This window comes from Dendrobium catenatum, unplaced genomic scaffold, assembly GCF_001605985.2.
Source record: "Dendrobium catenatum unplaced genomic scaffold, ASM160598v2 fragScaff_scaffold_817, whole genome shotgun sequence".
Lineage (NCBI taxonomy): Eukaryota > Viridiplantae > Streptophyta > Magnoliopsida > Asparagales > Orchidaceae > Dendrobium > Dendrobium catenatum.
The window spans coordinates 1,111,098-1,126,008 of record NW_021319279.1 but is presented as its reverse complement, the minus strand read 5'-3'; the positions used below and the strand labels follow the sequence as shown (position 1 = coordinate 1,126,008).

The window sequence follows — 14,911 nt, the reverse complement described above, 5'->3', positions numbered from 1 at the left end:
AATTAAGATATTCTAATTTAAATTTAGTTATGATAAAATTTAAAAACAAATATTTTTTTTTGAAAATATATAATATTTACTAATCAATCAAGTCATATATTATCATCATATTATAATAAATTTAATAATATCAAAAATAAATTGTAAAAGAAATACCGGCTCATGCGTTAGTGCTTCTTATTATTAGAATTTACAATTTTGACTCTTCATAAAAAAGCCAAAGCTTGAATTTTGATTCTAACTTCAACTAAGCCAAAAAAAAAAAAAAAAAACTTGAAGTCTAGTATGAAATCTCATGATATTAACTAAATGATCAAAATTTTCGAATGTTGCAATATTCAAATCATTTCAATGAGAAAAATTCAAAAAGTTCAAACATGTTTAAATTTGACATCATTATAACACTTAAATATTAAAAGAATGCTATAGGATCAAGAGAATCAATATAGGCTCTCTAATGAAATGATTTCAGACTTTGATAAAAACGATCAAAATATCACTAAAAAAAACTATAAAAGACCTAATTTTCTAAATGAAAAGGAGCTAGACCATAGATTAGAGAGCTCAGAGATTTTCAATCACCTTTGTTGCACCACCACTGTGTGACCACCACAATCTACTTAGCATTGCTTTAGGGTTGTCGCCGTCCAATCACCATGCTATAGGATCAAGAGAATCAATATAGGCTCTCTAATGAAATGATTTCAGACTTTGATAAAAAAGATCAAAGTATCACTATAAAAAACTATTAAAGATCCTCTTTTTCTAAATGAAAAGGGGCTAGATCATAGATTATAGAGCTCAGAGATTTTCAATCACCTTTGTTGCACCACCACTGTGTGACCACCACAATCTACTTAGCATTGCTTTAGGGTTGTCGCCGTCCAATCACTATCTTACCATCACTCAACCCTCATAGCTTGATTACTTTTGCTAGACTACCATTTTCCACCGACTTTATCATTTATCGTCGCATATAATTTTAATTCTTGCTATCTACACAAAGGTCGATGTTCGCTGACTTTGTTGCCTCCAGTCGCAACCATCATTGATACATATATACCATCAAATATAAGATTGATACAAGTAAGTCCACACTCATTTTGATGCCGACCGACTTCATTGCCCATTGTTGTTAACAATATTGATGCACTCAATGCTATTTCTTTTTGTCCACCAACATCCATACCCACTATTACTTATAAGGCCAATGTACACTCTGGTTGTCGAGTTTGGATCAAACCATTTGGACCGGCCTAGTCAATGCCAGGCTCAACTTGAATCCGTCCCGAATATTCATTTTGACACATCTATCAATTAGGCAAGACCCCATGATTTTTCCACAATTTTAGGGGATTCGATATAAAAACTCTGGTTTCTCTTATGAATATTTCAACCCTATGTTTTATCTATTTGTGCATTGAATCTTCATGCAAAACTAGAACTCAAAACTTCATATCTCTCTACCGCCGCGAATGTTTGACGCAACATTTAGATTACTTTTTCAAATTTGAAGCATTCCAATATGCCGTTTATGAAATTTTTTTTATTATTTGTTTAATACTCGGCATGTTTTGGAATGTCTAACGCTTGTGAATTAGTTAAAGTGGTTGTATCAAGGATTAATGCTGTTATGTTACCTCCTCTCGATCAAGAGGCCAAAGTTTTTCTCAATTACAGAAATGGCCGACCAATTGATACATGGTATATTATTTTTAATCTGTGTGTTTGTATAAAAGGTAACAATTGCATGGATCTTCTAAAAGCTTTACTAAAGGAAGGGATCGTTTGGATTTATTAGACATTTCTCCTTTTTAAGTTTGGGATTGATCATACTCTCCAAGGACATTATATTTGATAGGCACGAATTTTGATGTATTAGTTTATATTAATAAAAAAGTATTAAATTAGATTCAATATTATATATACTATGATTTTTATATGCTATGAACAAATAAAAATGTATGAAATTAGATTCAATATTATCTATACTATGATTTTTATATGCTATAAACAAATCAAGGGATCAATGAGATGTATCTAATGAGCTTAAGATCATTCAATTTTGAGAGCATTAAGGAATTCATATATTAAATAAATGATTTGTGATTAAAAGAATTAGTCTAGTTGTTTAAAATTAAGAGTTGCAGAGTGAGAATATTTAGGTTGGTGAGCTATTTTATATTTGGAGACATAACGTGAAACGAATATAAATGCGAAAGGGCTAGAGTTGCTCTAGTGATAGATAAGATTAGATAGATTTGTTTTAATTAGTTTAGTCACATAAAACATAGGCCTTCCGATGATCTGATTAGGAGAGTAGATGTATTATATCTAGCATATGTTAAGAAATATAGAGGTAAATCTAAAAACATATATATTGTTCAAAAGTATTAGAAATGAACTTTTTTATTATAGTTAAATGAGAATATGACACGTAATAGGACATAATGGAGAAAAGGATCAGGTAGCCTATCCCACATAGTGGGATAAATGATTGATGATAATGTTGTTGTTATTATTTTTGTTGTTGGATCAATATATCTTTTGGAGTAGTATTTTAGATTTTGTCCAAATTTATTAAAATATATCTTTAAAACAGCTATAAATACGATTTGATTTTCCACATGAATGGAGGTTAATTTTAGAGCCAAGAGAACTCAATAACTATCAACAACCACTAACAATAACTATCCCCACCATTTTTTTTATCTGACTATGGAGACCCATTCAAACACATAATTAGATAATTGTTCTTAAATGTGTATAACTATGTAGAGGATTATTTCAATCAGATCAAGTCCCATAAATTTTCCTTTTTCAATTTTTCACCTAAGAAATTCAAATATCTATTGCAATTTCTATCTGTTTGCATACTGATGAATGTTTGTATAAATTAAGATATTAAACACTCTATTATTACTAAATTTCTAGCATGTACTAAACATAAACTTTTTCATATCATTTAAATGTTGATACTACACTCATTAAATAGAAGTTAACAATCAACTTCTTCCATCATTAGAGCAAGCGGTTTGAATGATTTTAATTATTTTAAAATCACAATATATTAATTCGATAGATCAACCTAATCTCAATGGGTTTTTATTAACATACTAAAAGAAAATTGCATGTTATTGTAACTTTATATACGTAAGGGAGAGAGATAGAGAACGCAGCTCACCCAGATTTGTTGGTTCGAAGTTTTGGCTAACAACCAAAAGAACTCTTGGTTTCGGGTCTTGCTTATGTGACATGTGTGTCAGTTTCTCTTAATTGGCTTAAATGACTTTGAGGGAGAGAGAGAGAGAGAGAGAGAGAGAGAGAGAGAGAGGAAAAGAAGAATGAAAAAAAAAGGAGAAGAAGTTTGATGAAACATGCTTGCTTTTCCTTCACAAATTGTCACACCACTTTTCCTTGCAATGAAACCATCATTAGAAACCTTTAATCACAAATGATCACTGCATAAGTATCCATATACATTTTGAGATGCCCATAAAATAAATCAATAAACAACAAATTAAACAATGAAAACAATACATCTTTAATGAAAAAGAAATTAATTACACTAACTAATTATTCTAATCAACCTAAAATTCCTTCTTCTTCGATCTCTACTAATGTCCAGCTCTTCACTAGCTAGAGATCTTCCTTTAACTTTGGCGTTGCAGTCAAAACTATTTTCGTTGGAGACATTACAACTTCTTCGTCTGCTTTCATTTTTAGCCCTCCATCAATCAGAGGCTTCAATGTTGCGTCCAACACCCCCACAGCATCATCAACCTTATAAAAAATGCACAATTAATTACTTCAAGTTTTTATAAATCTTTTCAAAACTATCTCTCTCCATATAAAGTTGAAAATTAAATCTTTATTTTTCAAAAAAAATATGAAATTGTAAAGTCTAATTAATATTCGTAAGAATATTAATGATGTTTCTTAAAGGATGTGAAGTTAATTAATTAAGATAGTGAGATAATTAGATTACCTTAGTAATGAACGACTCAGTAATCTCGGCTTGCTTGTCAACAAAGAAAGCTATTTTCTCCAGTCTGATAGCCGCCTCTTTTAGACTTGATCCATCAGGAAGAGCTTCTGCTATTCCCTCGGCCGCCTTCTCCGTCACCTCCGCCACCATCTCCACCACCTCCGCCACCTCTTCCATCGTCTTCGTCACATCTATATTTATAACGAACAACCATCTATATTAATTAATTAATTTTCATATCAACAAGATAATAATTAAGCGTACGAGCTATATATATATAATAATTAAAGCAGGTACCTTTAACCCTGAGGGCCTTCCTGCAGAATGGTATGGCGAGGAAAACTATGGATCCCAACACCAACTTTGCCCTGGAGAAAATGTTAAATAAATACGTACTACTGCTGTTAACAAGAATTAATAAAGGAAAGAATCTATAGACAAAGAGAAAGAAAACTATTAATAGTATAATTAATATTAATATTAATTACCATTTGGGCATGTTGGCTAAACAAATCAACTGCAGATTTTGGCCAGAACCAGAAGCAATACTCGTTGGAGCTAATGAGTTCTGATCGCCGGAGTTTATTGACCTGATCAAATATTTATGTGTAACAGAAACATGATTGGATCAGAAATTAACTTTGATAATTAATAAAGCACTTATTAATTTTGTCATGATTATCGTTAAAATGATATTATTAGATAAGGCGGGATTAAGAACTAATTAATCAAACATGCGAAGGAATACAAATTGCATACTTGGTGTCTTCATCATGAAATTGTGGCGTAGAGTCGGTCTTAGACGACTCCATCTCTGAGATAATCAGTCGTCGCCACCGGCGGCGACGGTGAGTTGACGGTGATGAGAATTTGATAGGCGTGGAAGGAAGAAAGAGCTTTCGAATGATCCGAGTGCTGTGATTTGATCCAAGGTGTTTGATGCTTGAGGATGAGTTGAAGTAGAAGAGAGAATTACAGGCCATAAAAAACAGCTTAATTTAGATAATCCAAAGGTTAATTAATTAATTAGTTTGAGCTAATTCCTTAGTAACTTGTAATGATTAATACACAATATATAGATGAGTTGAGAAGGCGAGGATCGACGTTGAAGCCTATCCAGGAAGGCATTGAAATTAAGCACCACGTGCTCAATTTCTGCATGGAAAGTTCCATGCAACACACGTTGAATGTTCTAAGCATTTTTTGATTTTTCGTACGGCGTACGGGTTAAGCATATGAATAATTAGCGCGTTAATTTGTAAATTATAACGCGGGTCATATTTGATGAGTCGGACCGGAATATAACCAATTTTATCCGAGTGGATCAATTAAACAATCTGAGTCCGGTCCAGTTGTTGAACAGGTGAGAACTTCAGGTCTACCTGAGTTTATAAAGCATGAGAGCTTAACTGACTCGGGTTGGATTAGTGTTAATACGTGATACTAGTTATATATTTAGGTTTTTACTCGAATTAAGGCCAGAGAAGTATTCGGACACGAACTTGACTCAGATAAATCAGTTCCTTGAGTGTTGACTCAAAGCAATCTACTTGAGTCTTATGTTTCGTTTGTTTCGTTTTGAAACAACTTTCTTATTGCTATCTAAATCAATTTTTTAGTACAAAATTTCTATTTAAAAAAAAAGAACATTATAATTTTTACATGGAAAACCTTGGAAAAGGAAAAAAACTACGGGGTCATGCCAAGTTGAAATGATTCCACTAGTATTTGATTAGATTGCAACTTACTGACTCGTCCATGAAATTGAGGACGATCAGATTGTAATAATTAACCGTGGGGTTAATTGATGAAATACAGTTACAAACAGAGATAGGAAATCCGACGACAGTTGGTTATCGAGTGGAAGTCCGACTTCAGTTGATGACCGGGAAGAAGTCTGGTGTCAGTCGGTTGCCGGGTGGAAATTAGGAGTCAATCGGTGGCAGGTCGGAAATCCGGCGATAGTCGGTGGCTAGGTGGAAGTCTTGGGTTGGTTGAAGAGAAGTCTGTTGGAAAAAAAAACTCTCTTCCTTTCTTGCTTGGGTACCCTTCTATGAAAAATGAGGGGTTTATTTATAGTTTTCTGAGAGTGGCATGAACAATAAATATGAGGGAGATCAATGGTAAATTGAGAGTGGATTGAATGGACTCACTATGTTGATTCACTTGATCATGGACCATTTTTTGTACATTTGAATGTATTAACGATTTCAGAATTTGGCAATCTTAAGCTTGTTGGATTCGTCTCGTCGAGCCACTCGATTCGACTATAAGCATGCCACATTTGGAAACCGTTTGGCAATCCAAATTATGGTTTGAACCTTCCAAATGTGCTTTGATCTTTGATTTGAACTCATTTGGGCTCGGATTGGGCAGAATTTGGTGTCATTGGGTTTGTATTTTCGATACGTTCAATTCGACTATAAGTTAGCTGAAATCAGAGTTTATATGATCCCAGATTTAATTTTTGAAATCTCCAACTTGATTTTGCCTCCAGATTCGCGCTCCATCAAGATAATTTTTGATGATATATCAATTATATTTGAATTTTATTTTAAAAAAAGATCTATTATATATAATAATATAATTAGTAAATCCCTTATTAATAATCGATCGATAAAAAAGGCGGTTACAGCTTGTCCATAAGAATAATAAGGAAGAACAAGTCATTGGATAATTGTTTAAACAAACCTTTTTTCTTAAAAAGGTTTTCGTGTAAGAATTTTCTTATGTATGCTCTTTGTTATTAATGCAAAATTAAATTTATTAGTTAATTGTTTTAAAAACTGAGACGGTTGTATTAGTGAAAAAAGATATCATTTCACTGTTAGGATTTGCTTTATTTATTTTAGTTTTGTCTAAAACTATTCAGTTTTGCACGCGAAGATGTACTTTTGCTTCCTCCTTTTCACGGGCGAATTATTGCGTCCGGTCACCGGATGTTCGGATATCCAATCCGATGACGTCATGTCACCCAAATAAACTGGATCCCGATATATTTTGATGACGTGATGACACCGGATTGATGTCGGGACGAATCCGGACACCGGACTCAATAATTTGCCCTTTCCACGATCTTCCTTTCTTGCTTGGGTACCCTTCTATGAAAAATGAGGGGTTTATTTATAGTTTTCTGAGAGTGGCATGAACAATAAATATGAGGGAGATCAATGGTAAATTGAGAGTGGATTGAATGGACTCACTATGTTGATTCACTTGATCATGTACCATTTTTTGTACATTTGAATGTATTAAAGATTTCAGAATTTGGCGATCTTAAGCTCGTTGGATTTGTCTCGTCGAGCCTCTCGATTCGACTATAAGCATGCCACGTTTGGAAACCGTTTGGCAATCCAAATTATGGTTTGAACCTTCCAAATGTGCTTTGATCTTTGATTTGAACTCATTTGGGCTCGGATTGGGCAGAATTTGGTGTCATTGGGTTTGTATTTTCGAGACGTTCAATTCGACTATAAGTTAGCTGAAATCAGAGTTTATATGATCCCAGATTTAATTTTTGAAATCTCCAACTTGATTTTGCCTCCAGATTCGTGCTCCATCAAGATAATTTTTTGATGATATATCAATTATATTTGAATTTTATTTAAAAAAAAGATCTATTATATATAATAATATAATTAGTAAATCCCTTATTAATAATCGATCGATAAAAAAGGCGGATACAGCTTGTCCAAAAGAATAATAAGGAAGAACAAGTCATTGGATAATTGTTTAAACAAACCTTTTTTCTTAAAAAGGTTTTCGTGTAAGAATTTTCTTATGTATGCTCTTTGTTATTAATGCAAAATTAAATTTATTAGTTAATTGTTTTAAAAACTGAGACGGTTGTATTAGTGAAAAAAGATATCATTTCACTGTTAGGATTTGCTTTATTTGTTTTAGTTTTGTCTAAAACTATTCAGTTTTGCACGCGAAGATGTACTTTTGCTTCCTCCTTTTCACGGGCGAATTATTGCGTCCGGTCACCGGATGTTCGGATATCCAATCCGATGACGTCATGTCACCCAAATAAACTGGATCCCGATATATTTTGATGACGTGATGACACCGGATTGATGTCGGGACGAATCCGGACACCGGACTCAATAATTTGCCCTTTCCACGATAGTTTTCTTCTCTGTTTTGTTTTTCTTATTTCTCCAAAAAAAGTCTCCAACAGTTAATTACTAAAAGGCTTTAAATGCTTTGTAATGGTTGGCAAGATTAGAAGACTAATAACATAACCATTAAAATTAATGAAAAGAAATTAAAGAATATATATTATAATATAATATATATTTTGGCTAATATTTTGACCTTGAAATTGATTGGTTCTCGTTAGAGGAAAATCACATATATGAAAAGAGCTTGCTGAGGGCAAATTATTGCGTCCGGTGTTGCCATGTCACCAAAATGCACCGGGACCCAATGTATTTGGGTGACGTGTCGTCACCGGATTGGATGTCCGGATATCCGATTACCCGACGCAATAATTCGCCCTTGCTGAGAGAAGGAAACATGTTTAAGAAAATCTCTCACATGCAGAGAGAGAGAGAGAGAGAGAGAGAGAGAGAGAGAGAGAAGCTCATGGTGATGTCAGAAAGAAACTCTTGAGTTTATTTTGAAATGGGTATGATTTGGTGAAAAAAATTTTAGATTAGAATAATAGATTTGCCCTAATTTTTCAATCCTATTAAGGTATAATTTCATGGCGGGCAGCATAGTTGATCATGCAGTTTCAAGTGGTGCTAGAAAAAGATGTAAAAGGAGATCTAAGAAAAAATAGCTCTGTTATAAGTTAGGTTTTATGTGGTAGGTGGTTCTGAGGTTGTTGGCGTGCTTTCTAGTGCTGCGCTTTGTGCTATGCTTGGTATGGGGTTTTCTTTTGTTGGAGCCGATTTATTCTTGTTTGGCTTTTGGTTTTGGAGACTGGCAACCTTGGTGGTTGGCTCTTATCAAGTGATTTTTCAGTGTCTTGTTGGGTGTTGCTTATTTCTTTTCAGATCATCGATTGGATGCTTTGTGGCTTACTATCTCCAGTGGATTGTCAGTCCTTCGCTACTCAGTGGGTGTATGATTGCCATGACTGAGTTTGTAGGGATTGTAGCCCCATTTGTTTTTCCTGGGTCTATTTATGCTTCGTGGTTTTGTCAACACGACTTGTTTTTTTGGAGTTTGTTCCCTATTGTTGTAGTGTATTCTGGCTTTGCTCGGGTCATTGTAATTTTCTTTTCATTGAATAAAGTTGGTGCTAGCCCCTTTCCAGATTATAGAAGAGTGAAATATGCTTCGAACTTCTTGTGTATGGAATATTAGCTAGCAATAGTAGAAAAAAAGTTTAACATCTTAGATTTATGTGAATATGTTATATATGCACTCTTAAAAAGTGGAGTTTCATAGTAAGCATTAGAAGTTTTTGGGTGGAAAATTCAAAAAACGGAAAGAAAATTAAAACTATTAGGTCATATTTAGTTGAAATGATCTAATATGCAAGTAAAATTATAAAAATATGTTCTTGACTTAAATTGGAGATAATGAGATCACACTGCTCAAATACTAGCTTGATCTCCTATGGATTATCACAGATTGCTTGAGAAATAATAGATGGTAATGATAGCGATTAAGTGATGACAATAGGACGATAAAAACATATATAATGATAGAGTTTTAGAAGTTGATAGATCAATAAAAAAATTAATTGATAGATTAAATTGCACGAATTTATTGTAACATCAACGTATTTTGCTTATTGAAAGGAATCAATCACCATAAATTTCTATGAAATGTATTAAAATTTAATTTAATATAAGTTAAAATTTAATTTAACTCGATGAGAATTTTTATGATCCCAACAATAATATTTTAACTTCACCAAATCAACTGATTCACAATCCCATTCTAAAAAAAAAAATTACAATAAATATTATACAAATTTTGTAACACCGAATGAACAAAAGAGATCGAGTAAATGATCGAATTAAGAACATTTCATGATTGCACTGATTCCTTCGATTGATCTGCCACAGTCTTCTTCAGAGTCATCTTATCTTCTTCATCGATCTTCGTAGTCTCGCCTTCGACTACCTTCAGATTTGTATTAAGCACTTCCACCACCTCATCAACCTGCTTTGTTATGATTAGTAATTAATTAAAAATTAAGACCAACTTAATTTTTTATAATTTTTATGTTAATTAATCTTCTTACATCTTATAAGAATTTTTCTATATTCATTTCTGTCATCCAGCACGCTTATTAATGTTGCATTACATGAAGTCTAAGAAGCCCCGTTGATTAAACACTATTAATTAAATTAGATTAATACTAATTACCTTGTCGATGATCGACTCGGTGAGCTCTGCTTCCTTGTCAACCAACAAAGCAATTTTCTCCAACTTGAGTGCAGCCTCCTTCTCCCTTCCTTCAGGCAGCGCTTCAGCTATTTCCTCCGCCATCTTCTCTGTCACCTCCGCCGCCTTCTCCACCACCTCCGCCACCTCTTCCACCGTCTTCGTCACATCTGTCACAATAATAATTTTTTTTTTCAGATTCATGCGTGTGTTCTTAGCGCAAATATGCACGTGATCAATATATTATTATACTTTGTCAGAAAACGGAAATATTACCTTTCAGGCTGTGAAACTTTCTTAGCGTTGGTATGGTCAAGAGAACTAGAGATCCCAAAGCAAATTTAGCCCTGATTAAAGCATAAACTCACCATTAATTAACATAAATTAATGAAGCAAAAAACACAGCTTCTAAATAATTACTTTCATAAAAGCGCTTTTACACAATTCTTAATTACCATGTGGGGATATTGACTAGAGCGAACAACCGGCCGAGATTCAAGCCGGTATTCTCCGACTTTGAAGCTAATGTCTTTTCGCCGGAGCTAAATTTATTCCTTTATAAAATTAGGGTATAATAATAATTAATTGATTAATCAATATATACTATATTAATTAATTATAAAAATATAATAAATATTTCATACCTGGCGTCTTCTTGATCAGCTATTGGTGATTCCGTGGTAGAATTATTTGTTGACGACTGCATCTCAACTGAGAGGATTAATGGCGTTCGGTCGAGAGTAGTTGACGGTGGTGAGAAGGTTATTGGACGGAAAAACAGAGCGCGGCGGCTGACGGGAGAGCTGCCGTGTGGCTCCGGCGACGGGAGCGTGAGCCCGACGGAGGAAGGGTTGCAGGAGCGGAGGGAATTGGCAAACATAATTGAACAGCCTGTTAGTTAAATGAAGACTGCTGAAAATTGGGATATGGAGTTGCGTAGACAATTACTTGCGCATAAATACTACCGCGTTGTACTAAAAAGTAAATAGAAAACTTATATGATTTGAATGTGGAATAGTTGGCTAATATTAGTCGGGTCAAAAATTAAAGGAAGCAAGTTAAAGACTTTATGCACCAAAGAATATAGACTGAACATGAGAAAGGCGTGTCCTTTTGCAAACCAATTGGACAAGCGAGCACTCGCAACAATTTCACCCAATTTTGACCATTACAAACTTACAATTCTTTTTTTTTTTTTTTTTTGAGCAATTAAACTTTTATATTAAGGGATAACTTTTTTATTAACTACTTTTTAAAATTAAGGGTGTCAAAATGGGTTGATGGGTCAGATTTGAGTCGAATCCAATTTGACTCGGGGCTAAAACGAGGCAACCTGAACTCGATCCGTTTGTGCAACTGGGTCAGGTATTTCAACACGAATCCAACGTGCTCGAGTTATTGGGTTGACCCAACCCAACTCGCGAACCCATTTGATTAAAAAACGGGTGAGTGCGATGACACGCGAGGCGGCAAGGCGGCGAGGTGAGGCAGTGCCAGAGCGGCCTACGGGGTGGGGTGGACGTCGACCAAACGTAGGCGCCTGGCGATCGAGTATAGATAGACGGACGAAGGATCTGCTGGTTGTTGGGTCACGTGAGACATTGCACAACGTCTGCAACAACAATGGTTTTGACTGCGACTCGATGACCGACATCTCGACTAGACACGATGTCGTGACTCGATGGTTGCAACAATGCGACTCGACATCTCGAACAGGCCGAATAGCGGACGCGAACAGCATCAAGGCGAGGTCATGCTCACGCACCAGACACGAGCCATGAAACATCCATTTTCCGGTTCAAACTAGGTCGATTTTGGGTTTACGGGTCAACCTGAACGAGACCTGGTTTTGCAAATGGGCCGAAAACTCGAACATGAACCCAACCTATATGGTAAACTGGTTGATCAAAATCTAGAACTTTTCAGGTCAGGTTTTAGGTCGTGTCAAATTTTAACACCAATATCTAAAATAACTTTATAGTAAAAAAAATTCAGTTAAAAAATTTAGTACTAAAAAATTATTTTAAGAAGAAATAAGAAAATTGTTCCAAACAAAACCTAAATCAACCCATGATAAAAATCAGACTTATATATGTATATATATTTCAGAATTATTTATGAATTACGTATAAATTGAATTGTACTAAGAATATTGAGAGAAAAATATACCCAAAAATTTGATAGAGAAAAGAAAATTATAAAGTGGGAATTTTTTGTGAAATATATTTGAATATAGATAATTATGTAAAATTATATAAAATCAACACAACCTTCAGCCTCTTATTTATGGATTTAGGTTGATGCTTTAGTATTATTAAATTGATCATATATATGACTATAAAAAAAGAGTGATTAATCATACTCGTTACTTCTAATTGATGAAAACAATATATACTTGATGTATTCTAAAAAAATTATCTTGATCAAGCACGAATCTGGAGGCAAAATCTAATCAGGAACTTCAAAAATTCAAATCAAGAGCATTCGAAATCAGATTTCAGCGAGCTTATAGTCAAACTAAGCGTCTCGGAAATACGAACCCAACGACACCAAGTTCGACCCAATCCGATCCCAAATGGGTCCGAATCAAGGACCCGAAGCGCCGTTGGAAGGTTCAAACCGCAATTTGAGTTACCAAATGGTCTCCGATTTTAACGAGCTTATACTCGAATCGAGCGACTCGACAAGACAAATCCACGAGCCCAATATCGCCAAATTCCGACATCATTAAGGTCTCCAAATGTCCAACGAACAGTGCACGATCGAAGGGTTCAATATCGGCCATCCATTCAAATCACTCCCTATTCGCCCATGATCTCACACCTATTTACAAGCCATGCCACTCCAGAAAATATATAAATATAGCCCTCATTCTTCACAAAGGGGACTCAAGGGAAGAGAGAGAAGAAGAAGAGAAGAAGGAAGAGAAGGAAGAAGCTCCTCCTCGACCACCGCCGAAGCTCTTCCCGCCGCCTAAAGACGCCGGAACTCTGCCGGATTTTCGGGAAGCGCCGGGAATTTGCAAAACTTTGTAACTTTGTGAGAAGTTGATTGTAAACTGATCGTCTTGATTTGTAAGATAGATCAACCTTTGTACTTTAAACAAACACTAGTAGAACTTTACAACTGGGCGAGGCCCTGTGATTTTTTCCCTCTTTCGGATTTTCCACGTAAAAATCTTGGTGTTGATTTCTGTTTTCTGTTTGTGTGCTGAATATTCGTGCAACGCTCGGACGCGAATTTATAAACTCTACCGCCACGTATTTTCTAACACGCAACAATACTATATATTTTAGTGTAGAGTGAAATTTGGAGGGGAGAGATGGAAAATTCTTTAAGGTATAGGTAGATATGGTCATCTGTCAAAATGCTAATATTTTTATAAGGCAGTCGTCGCACATTAATTAATTGATGAAAATCACATGCAATGAACCATTTCCTGATTCCCATATCTTCAGGTATTTAAATCTTTTATTTCTTCCCTAAAAGGCTCATCACTCGTGTGAATGTGATGGAGTTGCGCTTCAGCACATAACGTACTGATTAACAAAATTTTTAAGTCAATTCAATTTGATATGATATGTTAGTTGAGAACTTTGACTATTAATTGAAAGATTTGGTGTTCAAATCTTGCACAAATATTGTGCATATGAGTTTATCTTATTTGAACTAAATATCCGACAACTTTTTTTTTTAAAAAAAAGCGCTTTATCTGCCCTCCAAAAAAAATTATGATTGATTTAACAAAATTAATTTTAGGATAAGTTTTTATTTTTATCAGCAATATATGTATAAAAGAAACTGCATAAGCACGTTTTAAGATATATGAATGGGGATTAAAGTTTTGTTTATGACAATTTTCTTACTGTTTTGATTTTCAGACAGCAATCATAATTTATGTTTAGATATTAATTTTCTATTGCTTTAAATAAATTTTAATGCAAGAAAATTAATTTCTACATCTTTAAAAATTATCTCCACAACAATTTTGCAACTATCTTTAAAAAATGTTGTAGCTGTCACAAATGTAACCTATCCTTAATAGAAAAATGAATGAATTAAAAGTAATTTTTGATGGTTTTAAAGGCATGGCAAAATCGTGTGATGGTCAAATATTATAAATTTTTTTTTTGTGACAGCTTACGTAATGCATGCTATAATGCAGTCTAGGGTTGTCAAAATATGATCCGACCCAAAAAATTTCATGTTCGAGTCAACTCATTTGTCATACGAGTTGAGTTCAGGTTCGAGATTTTTAATCATTTATAAAATCGAGTCGAGTTCGATTTGACCTGGAAACATGAAATCAGACTGGGAACATCACGCATGATTAAAGTCCGCACTGGCCTGTGCCCCTACCTTCGTCCCATAACCTCGTTTGACGTGATGATGTCTCATCGAGTGTTGCTGGCCAGTGCCACTGCCATCGTTCCGTTCGCATTGGCATGCTTGGCCAGTGTCGCTTCCGCCGTCCCGTCTACACTAGCCTATCTAGCCGATGGCCGACAACATCCCGTTCGCCCTAGCTAGTGGCCGTTGTTGTCATGCCACATCTCACAAGTTCATTTGGCTCCT

The 14,911-nt window shown here is 34.7% G+C and overlaps 1 protein-coding gene across 1 annotated transcript; it reads right to left on the bottom strand.

The window, feature by feature from the left end:
• Positions 1-9,860: 9,860 nt before the first annotated feature.
• LOC110096430 lies at positions 9,861-11,267 on the bottom strand. Its single transcript, XM_020822381.2, has 5 exons — positions 10,981-11,267; positions 10,792-10,890; positions 10,613-10,683; positions 10,319-10,506; positions 9,861-10,111 (listed from the first exon to the last, which is right to left on the bottom strand). Exons 1-5 carry the CDS (start codon positions 11,214-11,216, stop codon positions 9,977-9,979), a joined length of 729 nt encoding a protein of 242 aa, XP_020678040.1. The 5' UTR covers positions 11,217-11,267; the 3' UTR covers positions 9,861-9,976.
• Positions 11,268-14,911: the final 3,644 nt, after the last annotated feature.

What these genes read in the sequence shown, in the direction of transcription:
- LOC110096430 (XM_020822381.2), bottom strand. Translation starts at nt 11,216, where the DNA reads ATGTTTGCCAATTCCCTCCGCTCCTGCAACCCTTCCTCCGTCGGGCTC. An exon ending in AAAGTTTCACAGCCTGAAAG is followed by an intron (nt 10,507 to 10,612) that starts GTAATATTTCCG and finishes TTATTGTGACAG; the next exon opens with ATGTGACGAAGACGGTGGAA. An exon ending in CCGAGTCGATCATCGACAAG is followed by an intron (nt 10,112 to 10,318) that starts GTAATTAGTATT and finishes ATAACAAAGCAG; the next exon opens with GTTGATGAGGTGGTGGAAGT.